The sequence below is a fragment of the Balaenoptera borealis genome (assembly GCF_965194805.1).
Source record: "Balaenoptera borealis genome assembly, chromosome: 13".
In the NCBI taxonomy this organism is placed as follows: Eukaryota; Metazoa; Chordata; class Mammalia; order Artiodactyla; family Balaenopteridae; genus Balaenoptera; species Balaenoptera borealis.
The window spans coordinates 3,865,426-3,881,375 of record NC_138870.1 but is presented as its reverse complement, the minus strand read 5'-3'; the positions used below and the strand labels follow the sequence as shown (position 1 = coordinate 3,881,375).

Genomic DNA, 15,950 nt, shown 5'->3' with positions numbered 1-15,950 from the left:
AGGGGGGGTGAGTCCAGTTGTTGTTTATTAAGCACCTAACACTCTGCGTCTGAAACTGCGGCGCTCACAGAACCCGGAGCCTTGCAGGAGGCGATTGACTGGCTCGGGTGGCAGCCAAGGCACGTCCTCCCGAGGGCTCCGACTGGCTGGAACGTCACCCCGAGTGCGGCCCCTTCTCTTGCTCTCTCGCGAGGGGCCGTCAGCGGGTGGGCGGCCCCTGGCCTGGTCCAGATTGGATGGCTCTGCAGCGGCGGCTGTTTTGTGCTCTATCAACAGCGCCCGGGACGCCTTCATTTCCATACAAAGAAATCACTCACACAAAGGCCTTTGTGTGTGGAGCAGACTTTACTGAAGATTTGTAGACAAAGGGGGTTTACATAGCAAAATACAAAAAACTTAAAGTTGAGTATCAGACATCCATGAGCTCAAAGACACGGTTTTCTCCCGCTGGGCTCCAGCCTTCCGCGAAGGTGCGCGCCCACCACACCCGTCCTGTCTCAGAAAGTGACACAAAAACCAAATTCTGGACAGTTTCTTATTCAGAGTGGCTTGGCCCTCCCTTTCGAGAGTTATTTTCTCAATGAAGAACACCTGCTCCCCTGTTTCTGACCCCAAAGTGAGGAGGAAAGTCTGCCCGACCAGGAGCCCCGAGGCCTCCTCTCTGCCCTTTGAGGGGCATCGGAGCAGAGCTTTTGTCTCTCTAATGATGAGTGAGTGTGTGTGTGTACGTCTGTGTGTGTGTCTACGTGGTGAGGTATGCGTGTGTAGGTGTGTGGTATACGCATGTCCGTGTACGTGATGAGTGTATGAATGTGAGTGTATGTGTAAGCGTGTGTATGTGTATACACTGTGTGTGTAGGTATGTGTGGTGCGTGTGTGTATGTATGAGTGTGTATACAGTGAGTAGGTATGTGTATGTATGTGGTGAGTGTATGAGTGTGTGTAGGTGTATACAGTGTGTAGGGGTGTGTGTGTGTGTCTAAGTGTGTGTGTGTGCATGCAGCGTGTGAGTGCTGTGTGAACACGTGAGCGTCTGTGGACGGGGTGGGACGGCCCTCTTCGCCCGAGTCGCTGCCCCGCTGCGCCCTGCGGGCCAGGTGTGGGCCTGCCCCCTCACAGGTGTGGGCCGGCCCCCTCACAGGTGTGGCCTGCCCCCTCACAGGTGTGGACCTGCCCCCTCACAGGTGCGGTCACCTTCTTCCTCCCCACAGTCAGCCCACTTTATTCCCATTTCACAAACGAGGTTACAAAGGTTCCCGGAGGGTAAGTCACTCGCCCAAGGTCACACGACCTGTAAGAAGCCAACTCAGCCCTGGAGCAGCCTGGCTCTGGGGCTTCCGTTCTCAAGATCAACTTATCCAGAGTTACCTTCTCGCTTCCTGTCTTGACCGACACGGCAGTAATATGAGCAGGGGTCAAACGCGGTGACCTCTGGGATGACCGGGGAAAATCAAGCCCGCCCCCGCTCCAGCTCGAGTCCCTCCTCCAGGCAGGTGCAGCCCAGGTGTGCACTGGTGGCCCAGTCCCGGTGGGGATCCCTGCTGTCGCCATCCCTGCTAACAAGGGACACCCGCCCCCTGCTCCACTGCCCACTGCCCCCCGAGCCCCGTGGGCGGGCCAGGGAGCAGGTGCCCCAACCTCGCACCCCCAGCCCCACGCTCCTCACGCCCGGCTCCAGTCCCCAAAGGGCAGAGCCGCGTCACACATGCCTCCCAAACTCCTGCTGCATTCAGAAGGTCACCCCACTCTATGGAAGGTCACTGGTGGTCACTGGGGCACTGTCTGCTGGGTCATCGGACCCCACGGCCAGGCACCCATCCTGTTTCCACGTCCCCGCCTGCTGACTCCTGATGGTGTCAGCAGAGTCCTCTCCTGCAGGCTCGGGGACACCCACTCATCACCCCCTCCCAGGCCCAAAAGGCACGGGTCACGCACCTTGCACACGGGCACCCTTCAAATGTTCATCAGGCACCTGCTGTGATCCAGACGTGGGCTCAGATTACAGAAAGTGACAGAGCAGGCACCTACAGTCTCCCCACCCAGATGCTGAGTCCAGGGGGCGAGACAGACTCGGAAACAACGACGCGCACTGCTCTGTGGTCCACGGCCACCCAGTGCTGTTTCCCAAAAACCAGACCCGACAGTCTTACTCCCTTGCTTAAAATACTTCCAGGACCTCCCATCACACGGAGAAAAAGCCCAAGCCCTTCCCGAGTGCGGGGGCAGGGCCTGGGCCGGATCTGGGCCTGCGTCTCTGGGTTCCTGATGCGGCTTTCCTCGCTGTCCCCGGGACACGCGTCACACCCGCCCCCCAGGCCTCGGCCTCGGCGCCCTCTCCTCCTGTCGGCACCCGTCAGTCTGCACGCCCTTCACCCACTCACTTTGTCTTCCCTCCTCAGTAAAACGCAAGCTCCCAGGGACCCCGTCTGTCTCGGCCATCAGTACGTCCCGCGCCTGGCACGAAGCAGAAGTTAAATAAACATGTGCTAAGCGAGTGAATAAATGCATTCAGACTCCAAGCAAGTTAGCCGGCCTCTCCAGACCCCACTTTCCTCATCTTTAAAATGGGGAGAGCACAGCACCCCCGGGTGAGGATGGAAGAGGTGACACAGGCCCTGTGTCCAGGGACACGTGGCAGGTGCTCTGACGGGTTGCGAATGGAACGCTTCTGCCACGCCAGGACAGGAGCGACCGGCCCTCCTGCGGGAGAAGACGTGGCTCCACGCTGGCTCTTGAAGAATGAGTGACAGTTCTCCAGGGCCTGCTAGCCAGGGGACATGCGGTGCCAGGGCCGAAAGGCGGGGAGGGGCGCAGGGGGGTGTCAGATGAGGCTGCAGGAGAGGTGGGGCCAGGTTGTGGTCTGCACGACACCGCGGGGAGAGGCGCCTGCATCTGTGTCCTCCGTGGCTGACCGGTTTGGACTTTCCAGCTCTAAGTAGGTTACTCTCTTAGGCTACTGAGGTCAGTTCCTAAAGAGAAGGGAAGACTCACAGCCAACACGTGGCCCCGACGGCTGCACTGGCAGCCCTCACCCACAATGCAAAATGAGGGGCCTAGTTTGTGCATCCGTCCCAGGGCCCAGAGGCTGCTCACACACGCTTCTCAAGCCCTTGCTGGAAGGTTCAGTCGTGCTGGGAGGGCAGGCGTCACGAGCTCCCCTTATGCTGACGGCCCCGGAAACAGGGGCTGGGAGGTGGGAGGGCGGGAGAGCCTTATCAGACACTAACCAGAGGAGGACGTGTGAGTGCTTCTCAGGGACCCCAAGGCCCCTTCCACATCACATCATCCGTAAGTGAGAGCCAGGTCCCCGCACGTGGGAGGGTCACACAACTTGGCATGGGGCCTAGCAGCCGTCCACAGGCTGCTTATCTAGACACTGCCCCTCTTTTAAGGGGCAGCCCCTCTCAATTTCCCCCTCTTCCCCGAACCTTTCACGCCCTGCCCCCTCCCACCTCTGAACTCCAGTCGCTCTGAGGACCGCTCACCCCACTTAAGAGTTTTCCAAGCTGACTTCTCAGACTGAAAGGAGTCAGATGCTATGAATAATAACACATAGGTATCGAACACACTTGTGTGCTCGGCACGGTGCTAGGCACTCTGCATACACGAGGTAGGTACTGTTTTTATACCCATTTTACAGACGGGGAAACTGAGGCACAGTGGAATTAGGTAACTTGCCCCAAGGCCACACAGCTAGTCTGTAGCTGAGCACCAGGATTCCAATCCTAGCAGCCTGACTCCAGAGCCCTTGCTCCTAACCGCTCCGTAACACCTCCTCAACGTCGTCTTACTCGCTTCTTATCCCCATACATCTCCCTGAGTGCTGGGCACACACAACACCTGCAGGTTGAATCTTGTTCCCCTTCGGCTCCAGGCTCCTGGAATTGTGGTTCCCCACTAGAGAAGGTGATACCAAATGGCCACTAGATGGCAGCAAAGAGCCGGGCCCCGAGCGCCCCAAGGGCAGGGATAAGGGGATAATAATGTTTACTGTATTTAGTGCATCTTGCACCAGGCCCTTTAATGACAAGATCTTTCCTCCTCACTAATCCCATCCCCCTTTACAGGGAGGAAGGACACTCACGCTGAGACAGCTCGGGCAGCAGGGCACACGAGGACTGAGGCCCATTCCCAGGAGAAAATGACCAGGGAAATCCCTCGGCGGGTCTCCTCCAGGCCCAGGGCCGAGGGGGGCACAGAACCTGACCTTTAGGTAGGGAGTGGACTTAGGGAGGGTGTGGACGGCCTGGGCTGCTCCAAGGCGGCACCCGGCAGGCTTCTTGGCTGGGAGGGGTTCGCGGTGAGACTCACAGACCATCCAGACTGTGGGGTCTCAGAAACCACTGGTCCATCGCAGACCTCTGACCAGCTGTCTTGGCCTTCACCACCACAGAGGAGGCCGCGTGACTCCGGCCTCACCACCCACACTCAAAAGCTGGCTGCACCACTGCACTCCCACCCTCGCTGTCTCGGGCTCCCCTGACCTGGGACCCAACCCCCCCCAGGCAGCCAGTGTGGCCACGGAGCCCATGCCTGGAGATGGATGAAAACTACCTAAAGAGCTCGGACCGCGTCCACTTCCAACCTCCTGAGAGTTCAGTCACCTCCACACCCGAAACCCACCCCGCGGGACTGGGCTGGGCCTCCCTGTCGGCTGTCCTGGGGCAGCAGCAGCAGAGGTGGCCATGGCCAGGGCGGATGCATCACTCCCAGGTGGCCGAGGTGCCCACACAGGACGCACAGGCCGAGGACCCACGCCCGCCCTCAGGCCTCCCAGCGCGGCCGGCAGCGGGCGGGCAGCGGCTCGTGCAGCGCAGGGGCTGTCCCATCTTGAGCTTCAACATCCGGACGTTGCTGGCTGAGTCCACCGGGGCCTTGGCTTCAGGACTGCACCCCGGGGCTGCTTCCGGCCTGTTTCCCAGCCAGCCCCCTGCTCCCTCAGCCCCTCCCGAGGCTCACACAGCCAGATGGGGCCTCTGAAGACGCACAGATCTTGGGTTTATTGGGCTTAGGCACTGCGGGTTCAGGCAGTGTGTTCCTGGGTAGAAGCGTCATGACCGCAACTCTCTTGGCGCTCTGGGGGGGGCTGCCCCCGCGGGTCCCCTCCCCACGTCCCTGCACACACGATGTCTTGCCCCCCTCCCTGCTCCCCGGTCTCTTATTCCTTCACCAGCCGGTAGATGTGGTGCTGAGCCCCGTGCTCACTGGCCGACACCTCGAAGACGTACGCGACGCACAGCAGGGTCTCCTGCGTGTCTCTGTTGGTGACCACCTGCAGGGGTGAGGGGAGGAGGGGGTCGGGGCCCAGGAGACAGCATGCCATCTCCTCTGCCCACCGCCCACCCTCACCCCCCACCCCTGCACACCCCCCTGCACACCCCCTGCGCACACCCCTGCGCGCGCACCTGCACACACCCCTGCGCGCGCACCTGCACACACCCCTGCGCGCGCACCTGCACACACCCCTGCGCGCGCACCTGCACACACCCCTGCGTGCGCACCTGCACACACCCCTGCGCGCGCACCTGCACACACCCCTGCGCGCGCACCTGCAGGATGGTGAAGTTCTCCAGCACGCTGTTCATCATGTACTTCTCGGGCAGGTGCTTCAGCTTGTGGATGAAGTTGATCATGTACTCGCAGAGCGGCGAGCGGTGGATGCGGTAGGAGTAGTGGCCGTTCTCGTAGCGCGCGTACTCGGTCTGCAGGGCCCGGGGACAGTGGGGCTTAGCAGGCGGCTGCCCACAGCCAGCCTGGCCAGCTCCGTGAGGAAGCTCCACAACCCGCTCGGCCTTAAGTGGGAAGGACGGGCAGAGCCCAGGGAGCCCTCGAGACAGAGCACTCCCCGCCCGCTGTGACCCGGACGCCGGGTATCGGAGGAAGGAGCTTAAAGACGTGGAGACGGGGACGGAATGACAGCTCAATCCCAGCCGCACATGGGGGATGGGCCACAGGGACCTTGTGGCCACGGAACCGTCACGTATGTGTAGCTACACATCTGGGCACACACACACAGGCATGCACACAAATGAGTGCGTGTAAACGGACGGAATCTGACTCAGGTTGGTGGGCTACATCGGCGTCAAGAGCCAGGTTGCTAATGGTCCACTCTAGGTATGTAAGATGCTGCCATCGGGGGAACTAGGGAAGGGATTACCATTGCACATGGGTCCACAATGATCTCAAAATTAAATTTCACTGGAAATAACTAACTGGAAGAGCTTCTCAGAGACCGCTGCTGCCCGGACTCCACCCGAGGGGTCGTGGGTTAAGAGCTGTAGGGGAGCTCAGCTCTGGGGTGCTGGAACGGTTCCCCGCGACCTGACGGGCAACAGGTGAGACCCACCAGGATGGGGGGGGCAGGTGCTCTGCTTGTGTTGGACGTGAGGTGGGTTGTCAGTGATGAGGCACGGCAAGGGTCAGACTGCATTCATTCAGACATATCTGGGCACAGAGGTGAGAAGCCCGGGCCGCAGGGGCGCGACGGTCTGGCGCCCAGGCGGCCGAGCGGCGGTGCGTGCTCACCTCCACCTTCTCCACCACCTGCTTGCCAAAGGAGCAGACCTTGGTGGAGCAGGTGATGGTCATGTTCTCGGGACTCTCGTACTGGCTGGACACCCCGTAGAAGGAGCTGCCCTCATCCTCGATGTTGGTGTTGAGGTCTGCCTGGAGGGAGACAAGGGGAGACCAAGGAGGGGCGGTAACTCAGAGGGGCCCTGTTGGGGGCGGCACCGAGGCCGCCTCTGGGGCCACAGCCCAGGCCCCAGGGCCAGGACGCCATCAGGGGGCTCAGAAAAAACGTGGACACAGGACCTCGGAAAGCTCTCCCGTCCATCCACACGCAGGCTTGGTGTAAAGTCAGGTTGTGTGCCCCAAACAATGGCAAGAACCTGGGCCTGCATCAGCTCCAGCCCTGATGCCCACCAGGTACCAACAGCCCAGCAGGCGGGGCCCCAAATTGGTCTTTAGAGCATTAGGGCCCTGCCGGTGTCCCTTCAGCAATGGCTCTGGGGGCTGGCCGCTCGCCATCTCTGGGGCACCACGAGCCCGGCCACCCTTGACCTTCTGCATCTCTGTTCTGCCTCCGGACCAATCTCCCCAGCACCGGCCGCTTTCCGCTGGGCTCCTCTGCAACTGCCCTGAGAGCTCTGTGCACAACAGAAGTCTGGCTAGCACCCTCTCACCGAGCCCCTTTGCCAAAGGGAACCCCCTCCCCAGCCTGGTGTGGGAGCCCCCGGTCCTCTGATCTGCTTCGTGCCTGAAGGCAGGGTCCAGGGCACCTCCTGCTGCGGCGTGTTGGGGCGATTTGAAGTTGACCCCCCAGGAAAGTGGGTAATAAGACTCATGACTTCACACCCACTCCCTGCGAGGTGGGACAAGGCAGGACGGGGGCCTCAGTTTGATCTCAGGCTCCCCGACCGTGGGCCTTGCCCAAGGCCAGAGTGGATGAGTCACGGGCCCTGGGTCCTCAGGCTCCAGCTCTGGTGCTTCTCCCACCCAGCGGAGAGACACTGGGTGCCTCGGCGAAGCCCCCAACCATTGAGGGGTCCCCACCCCAGAACCTGGGTTCCACAGCCAATCACCCCATTTGAGTCAGGGTGCTAACAGAGCAGCTTCAGACTCAGAAGCAGTGTGCAAACGGATCGCAAAAGGCTTACTCTTAGGGGGAAGCCTCTCCTCCCATCCACGCAACTCGTCCCAAATCACTGCCCAGCGGGACCCAGAGTGCAGCCCCACAAACGCAGGCGAGCTCCTGACCGCGATAAGGATTCTGACCCCAAGGACTCTTCTGCACAAAGTTACAGGGAGCCCCAGAACCCCGGGAAGTTTCCAGCACGATTCAGAGCCGGGCCCCGGGCTGCTCTGCCCCTGGCCATCAAAGTCGTTACTTTTCTCTCCTTTGGGGAAAGAAGTTTTCCAAGAGAAAGTACACTCTCTAGACTGGCAGGGGGCAACTGTCTGAGGCACAGTGGAAATACTACAGAGCCACACACCGTGTCGAGAGGGACCTGTATTTACTATTGTGAACTGACTACAACATAATGTTGAGCGGAAAGAAAGAACAAAGCAGGTCATAAAGCAGAATAAGGATGTGTTACTTTTATGATGAAAATAAAGGCTGTTTCCATGTTGACCTAGATGGCATACATTTCAGTGTGCCCAGCAAGGGCTTTCATGGGGCCATTAGGAAGAAAAAAAAAATGAATTACAGGGAATTAATTCCCTGGCAGTCCAGTGGTTAGGACTCTGCACTTCCACTGCTGGGGGCCTGGGTTCAATCCCTGGTCGGGGAACAAAGATCCCGCAAGCTGCACGGCGTGGCCAGAAAAAAGAAAAAGAGAAAACTAAACTCCGAAATAAGCAGCAGTCTCCCCACTCTGTGGTGGGCGTGGAGCAGGGCAGGGGGCGCCCAGGGGCCTGCGGATGTGGGCCAGGCCTTCGGTGGGCTGGGAATTAACTGCCGCTGTGACGGGCGGTGCAGTGAAACCTGGCCCCTGGCACCAGCACCAGCTCTCTGTCTCCTGTTCTCTCTACTAAGTCACATGCCCCTCCTCGGAGACCCAGTTTGTCGGACTTCCTCAAAAAGGCCTGGGGGACAGACAGTTTGTGTGTGCTTGAGATACAGAAGCGCAGGGCAGGAATGTGGACCGTGCCTGGAAAGGAGGTGGCAGGGAGCCCGGCTCCTGGGGAGGGCAGGCACCCGGACGAGGGGGCGAGGCCAGGACGTGAACTGATGTCTCCCAGATGCGGCCACCGCCGTCCTCCTCCTGATTGATGCTATTCGCGTACCGCTCACCACACGCCCCACTCCACCCCTAACGGTTTCTTTCAAATCAACTCATTCTGATTCTAAGCAGTCACATCCGTGACATCAGGGATTCTGTTTCTCCTAATAGATATGAAAACAATCACCTAACCGTTCGTGAAGAAATGTGAGTCCGTGCACTGTGCACCGGGCTCGGGCAGGACTGGCACGGCCCCTCCAGGCTGTCCCCAGCGCACAAGGTAGCAGCTGCCCAGCACCCCGCGGGGGTGGGACGTGCCCGTCACCACCCTGTGCTGGCAGGGCCTGGCCTTGCCCCTTCCAGGTGGTACGCACCCTCGAGGCGGGCACCAAGCTCTCCCAGGGCTCAGGCACCAAGCTCTCCCAGGGCTCAGGCACCAAGCTCTCCCAGGGCTCAGGCACCAAGCTCTCCCAGGGCTCAGGCCCGGCGCGCGGCGTGCCTGCCACAGAGAGGCGCGTGGCTGTTGAACCTCTCGGCGGCTCTGGGTGAGGAACGGTCCTGTGCTCACAAGGGGACCTCCACCTCCTGCACCCCTGGCAGTCCTCGGAGCCCCGCCCCGGCCCAAAGACACTCCAGGGGCTTCTGGCATCGCCTCCCACTCGCCTGGTCCTTCCAATCAACTCTGTTGCCCATTTATGCTGCCTGGCCCAGCATGGCCAGGACAGGGGTGGGGCCCAAAGAGGCTGCAGTGTTGTCTCTGCTCTCAAGGAGTGTGTGACTTGTTGGGGAGCAGGTAGGACAGGTGAGCTGGTGCTTGAGAGAGAGAGAGAGAGAAGGAGATGGGGTAGAGCTGAAAGTCTCAGACGTCTCATCTCTCTCGGACGTTGGCGGTCCAGCGTCTGCCCCAGAACCTCCCCTATGGCCCCACTGCTTGGTCCCGGGGGACCCCGGGCAGCAAAAAGCGCACACTCCACAGCCCCTCACCATTCTCAGTGCCGTCCTAATTGCGACCCACCACCTCCTGCAGCCCCACTGCGTACCCCCCAGTCTGAGCACCTCCGCGCACACGCTCAGCGTCTCTGCTTTCTCAGCCTGAGAGCAAAGCTGCCCCCCACGTCACCCTGAGAGCGCCCCCGCGGCCCCCTGCCCTCCACCCTATTCATAGCTGCGGTGCAGTGGCAGCTCACAGGCTGGGCCTGGAACAGGTGCAGTGGATCGGGTGGCTGACAGATGAGCCGGGACAGCCGGGCCTGGGGGCCAGGGGGCTCAGATTCATTGTCATGGGCTGGTATGTGCCTGGGAGAAATGTCAGGGCCCTTCGACGGAGGAAGGTCTGGGGTACTGTCCTCCCTGCCCAGCCTCGGCCCAGCTCTGCCCGGCATTTCCAGTCTGCAGACTGGAGTTCACGGCCATCTGTGTGTAAGAGTCCCCTCTCCCACTGCCTAAGGACAGAGGTGGCCTCTGCTGGTCTCACATGTCCTGGGGGAGTTGGGAGCTTCTCAGCCTCTTCATCTCACACCCACGGAGCACAGCCTGACACCCAGCCCCTCCTGCCCCCAACGCCACCGCCAGCTGGAACCGATGAGTCCCGGCGGACCGCGCGCCGACCACTTACTAGCTGTCCCCACCAAAGAGAACAGTACCATCGGCAGCAGGGGCACAGGAGGCTGCGCTGGGGCATCAAAGCCCTCCTGCCGCTCCAAGCGGGCTCTGGCCCACTCCGCAGCCTGCGTGCCCGGGGCCTGGGGCCGGACGAGAAAACCGCCAGGCTTTGAGGCGGGGCGAGGGGGGTGTGTGCGGCGACACTGTCCTCTCCTGGCAGCGTCCCTTCCTAATCGTGTGGTCAGTCTCACACCAGCTACAGGCCAGGGCGCAGGAGAGGAGGGTTCCAGACGGCTAGGGCACCGGGGTTGCCTGGGAGGACCCCAAGTCCCATGCTTAGCAAGCAGGAGACCTTCCTCTCCCACATCCCAGGTCTGTCCTTCCCTGGCGCCTCTACCTTCCCCACCCAGGAGGAGAGGGACCGGATGACGGCCAAGGTGCCCTGGCCACCCACGTGCCCACCCTCCCACCCCCAGCTGACCCCACTCATCAGGGTCCTCAGACACAAGCCACTCGCAGGCCCTCCGGGACAAAGTGCTGACTTTTCAGGTGGAGAAACAGGGCCCAGAGGAGCCGAGACTCCCTCGGGACACAGCTCTCCAGCTGGGCCCTCTGCTGCCTGCCTTGCTCTCCTGACACGCTGGGAGGGCTCACTGGTAGCCCACCCCCTCCCACACAGAGCAGGCGAGACCTGCTCTGATTCTCCCACTCGGAACGCAAGCTCCTATCGGGTCCGCACGGCACGGGCTGTGTGCGCAGCCCGTGGACGGAGCACAGAGGCCCGACGTGGAACCTGCCCAATCACGCTGCCCAGCACCACCGTCTCCACCTCCTCTCCTCCCCTCACCCCCACCTCCAGCCTCCCCAGAGTCAGAAGGAAGGAGAGGACCAGGGCCACGAGCCAGGTAGGAGAAGGATCCTCTGGTCCTCCTCCCCACCTGCCAGCTCTGATCTCTTGGCAGGACACCCCGGCCCATCTCCTGGAAGGGAAGCCTGGGCTCTAGAAGACCCAAGAACCCCAAGTGCCCAGCTCGACAATGAATGCACAGCTGAGACTGCTCTCTCCCTGCCCCCACTAGCTGTCCTTCCTCAGGGGCCGGGGGCCCTTTTTTAAGCTATCCAGAGCCTTCTCCACCAGGAGCAGGGGGAGCACGGGGCCGCGCGGGGGACCCCAGCCACCCGGCAAGGCCGGATGGTCTGGGGTGATAGTTCCGAGCACACTCCCAGAGCTAGGCTGGCTGGTTCTGATCCTGGTTCTGCCACTACGAAATGGGCTGCCCGGCACATGCTTTCACCTCTCTGTGCCTCACCTTCCCCCGTACGGAACGAGGCTGTCAGCTGTACCTCCCTTCAGAGGTGTGGCAAGGATGGAACATGCTAGTACAAGTCAGGTTATGAACAGTGCCTGGGGTGACCTTCCGCCGACTGCCTTGACCTACCTCGGCGTGTGCATCACAAGAAGGACTACAGGAGCAAGGCTTGCCCAGGCTGGGGGTCTCAGAGCCAGACCCTTGCTTACTCCATGCCTCAGTCTCCCCATCTGTGAAATGGGGGCCTAGGATGGCTCTCATTTGGACGGTGGCTAGAAGAATACAGAATACTGTCACCAACTGAAAGAAGGCTGAAGCTGGTGAAAAGGGCCCCCAGTATGCTATCTGCCACGACCAGTGTGGTGTTCCCATACTCCTCCTGCCAGCCAGGCCTCCCTGGTCAGGGGTCACCTTAAATTGAACCCTCGGGGTAGCTGAGCCAAGGGCGTTCTTCCGAGTCAAGGCTGAGCCTGGACAGGCTTGGGGGGTGGGGGAAGGAGCAGGCGACGGAGGGCGTAGGCTCTCCTAAGGAAAGGCCAGGAACCTCCCTGGACACACAGCAGGAGGTGGGAGTTGCCACCGCTGGCCGGATGGTACCAGTGCTAGTCGGCTGCTGACAACCAAGCCACTTGGTTCCAACTCCCATGTTCAGGGCTGGAAGGGAGAAGAGGGAGAAGAAAAAAGGGAAATGAGATGGTTTAAGCCCTTCCTGAGAAAAGGGAGCCTGGCATCCTGCCTCGTACATCGGACTCTAAAGCCAGCCTCTCCGCTGAGGCCCTAAGGAGGCTGAGGTCTCTTTCTCGGCCTGTAGTGCAGCTGTCAGTCTGGATGGCTAATGCATATAACCAAGCACGGCTCTGGCCATGCCCCGTTCAACAACCTTCAAGGACTCCTCATTACCTAAACAAAGGGACGGTAAACATGTAGGAAATGCACACTACCCTCCCCTGCTGCACCCATGGCAGACATTACCAGTCAATCCAGGAAGGGCTCCCTCCAGATCTTCCTCAACCCAGCACTCCAAACAAATGCTACCAATCCATTAGCAGTGGCCCTCGTGGGCCTCTGGGTAAAATGCGAGACTGACCGCACAAGTTCACATTTCCCCGGCCAGAGAGCCGACAGGATGAGGGCAAAGGCCTTTTTTATTGCACTGCACCACACACACGAAGAAAACGGAGAAAAGGCCAAACGGACAGGAGAATTCAACAAATTCCAGGGGACTGACAGCTGATCTGAACTAGGATGGCTTCTGCGGGGAAAAGGACGCAAGAAGAGTTACAGCCTGAAAGTGCCCTCAGAGGGGTGACGGGTGAGAAGTCAGCACCATCCTCGGGACGAGAGGGGCCAGGACAGTGATGGCCAGGGAGACACAGGATATGACACAAGGAACCGGCTGAAAGGCTGTACACTGGGTGGTCAGGCCTCCGGGCCCCCCCTCTCCACACACCAGGGGAAGAAATTAAACAGGAGGGCGTCAGGTCTCAGGGACACCAGGCATGTCGGAAGAGGGGGTGGGAGCCAGGGCATGAGGTGAACGCTGCCTAAGAAACGGTCGGCTCCCCTAGCCCTCTCCCTGCCCCACTGCTAGAACGTTCGTATGTCCCTGCCAAGGGGGCGGGGGACAGTAGGGGTCTTCTTTGGAGAAACTGAACCACTTCAGGAAAGGAAAAGGTCCAGTAAATATGCTGACATTTACTAGTGTCCTCAATAAAGCAGCTGGTTCCCCAACCCCGATCACTTGAAAGAGAAGTCCAGCAGGTAACAAGGCCCACACCTTGTCCACAGAGTTCCCAGTCACTGGATGGACAAATGGCCCGAACAACAAAAGGAAGGATACACTAGACTTCATCAAAATGGAAAAGGTTGTGCTTCAAAGGACAATGTCAAGAATGTAAAAAGAGGGGACTTCCCTGGTGACTCAGTGGTTAAGAACCTGCCTGCCAATGCAGGGGACACGGGTTTGAGCCCTGGTCCGGGAAGATCCCACATGCCGCGGAGCAATTAAGCCCATGCGCCACAGCTACTGAGCCTGCGCTCTAGAGCCCGCGAGCCACAACTACTGAAGCCCACGTGCTTAGAGCCTATGCTCGCAACAAGAGAAGCCACCGCAATGAGAAGCCCACGCACTGCAAAGAGTAGCCCCCACTCGCCTCAACTAGAGAAAGCCCGCACAGCAACGAAGACCCAACGCAGCCAAAAATAAATAAATAGTGCATATGATCCAGCAATTCCATGCCTAAGTATCTACCCAAGAGAAATGAAAAGTTACGTCCACACAAAGACTTGTATATTAAGTTCATAGCAGCATTATTCACAATGGCCCAAAGGTGGAAACAACCCAAATGCCCATCACTGACAGATGAATGGATAAACAAAATGTGGTCTATCCAGACAATGGGATATTACTCAACCATAAAAAGGAATGAAGTCCTGACATGTGCTATAATATAGCTAAACCTTAAAAACTTAACGTTAAGTGAAAGAAGCCAGTCACAAAAGACTATATATTGTAAGATTCCATTTATGGGAAATATCTAAAAATGCTATAAAGACAGAAAGCAGCTTAGTGGTTGCCTAAGGCTGGGGGGTGGAGGTGATAACTAATGGGTTTGGGGGTGATGAAAATGTTCTAAAATTAACTGGTTGCAACTCTGTGAATATACTAAAAATGCTGAATTGTACACTTTAAGTAGGTGAATTATATGGTAAGTGAATTATATGGCAATAAAGCTGTCAAAAAAATAAGGACCCAAAAATCTGGCCACGAATTATAGACATTTGAGAAAATCCTCCAACTTGAAAGATAAAGACTCAAACAGACAGAAAAAGGGACTAAAAGGAAACAAAGGGAGAAGAAGAAAACTTAAAGAATAATTCTCACTTCAAGTCCCCAGAAAGATGAGAGGAAAATTGTAGCCATGAAACAAGATTAGGATGCAATCAAAGAAGAAGAAGGAGCTTTTAAAAATTAAAAACGTCATGGTCAAAACTAAATATTCGATACAAGGGGCGGGGTCGGGGTGGGCAGAGCATGCCACCATATTCCATTAATCTATTTCACCACTAAATGTACAATGCACCAAGATTTTACAAACAATTAAGAAAAAAAAGCCATCAATTAAACTATGACACATCAACAATTGAAAGAGTCATTCATTTTCTGTAGTAATAGAACCCTGATTTTATTCAGAATGGCAATTTACTCAACTAAAAGAGTACATTTCCCTGGCTCCTTTGCAGCTACCTGCAAACAGACAACTAATTAAGAGTTGTGTGGGACTTCCAGGAAGGCTCCTTAAAGGGAACTAAGTTGGCTTTCCCCCTTCCTGATGCCTGAGAAATGGATGTGATGGCTGGAACCCCAGCAGCCTTGACCTTGAGGACAGAAGCCACACACTGAGGATGGCAGATAGAGACGAGTATGGTCTCTGGTAATTTCACGGAGCTGCTGGACCAGACCTGGACACTCCATCTCCAGACTTACTTTACACGAAAGAAGAACTATTCATTCATGCCAATGTTACTTTGGGTTTTATGTAATATTCACTCAGATTCACTCTTAATTAGAAGATAAAGTTAAGAAAGTCTCTAAGAAAATGAATTGGAAAATAAATAAATGGTAAAAATCAGAGAGGATAGGTCCGGGATATCCAACATCAGACTAACAGGGGTTCCTGGAAAAGAACACAGAGAAAACAAAGAAAAAGAAATAATATAAGTAAATTTACCGAATTGAGAGACTCTCCTCTCACTGCCTACCAAGTACCTGGCTCAAAAATAGGAAGAAAAACAACACAGATCCCAAAGCTCATCAACGTGAAATTTAAGAACGTAAGGAACAGAGAGGAAATGCAAAACTCCTAGAGGCTAAAAAAACCGAGTTACATAACAAAGAATAGAGAATTAGAATACTACCAGACTACTCTTATAAGACATTGGAGCAACCAAAACATGATTCTTGAAAATCACTTCTAGGGAAAATCATTTACGATGGAGATTCTGTACCCAAACTATGAATCAGGTACTGAAAATAAATGACATTTCAAACAGGTAGACTTAGAACATTTATCTACCATGCACCTTTATTTAGGAAGGTACTAGAGAATGTATTCCAGCAAAATGAGGGGGGAACACCAAAAAAGAGAGAAATATGAGATCTAGGAAACTGTAGATTCAAAATAGAGGAGCAGTAAACAGAGGTCTCAGGACAGCTGTTGAGCAGGCCTGGAGGAAAACCGGTTCAAACCGGAGCAGAACAGAGGCATCCCAAAGGAGAAGGGGACAAAGGATAAATTATCTGATAGGCTTG

The 15,950-nt window shown here is 57.3% G+C and overlaps 1 protein-coding gene across 1 annotated transcript in view; it reads right to left on the bottom strand.

The window, feature by feature from the left end:
* Positions 1-326: 326 nt before the first annotated feature.
* TEAD4 (TEA domain transcription factor 4) overlaps positions 327-15,950 on the bottom strand; it is a gene marked incomplete at its 5' end in the record, with an annotated part of 72,989 nt that continues 57,365 nt past the window's right edge. The window contains 3 exons of the mRNA XM_082351359.1: positions 327-5,272; positions 5,550-5,702; positions 6,526-6,666. Coding sequence (XP_082207485.1) covers positions 5,159-5,272; positions 5,550-5,702; positions 6,526-6,666 — 408 coding nt within the window. The 3' untranslated portion in view covers positions 327-5,158. The remainder of the gene's footprint in view (positions 5,273-5,549; positions 5,703-6,525; positions 6,667-15,950) is intronic.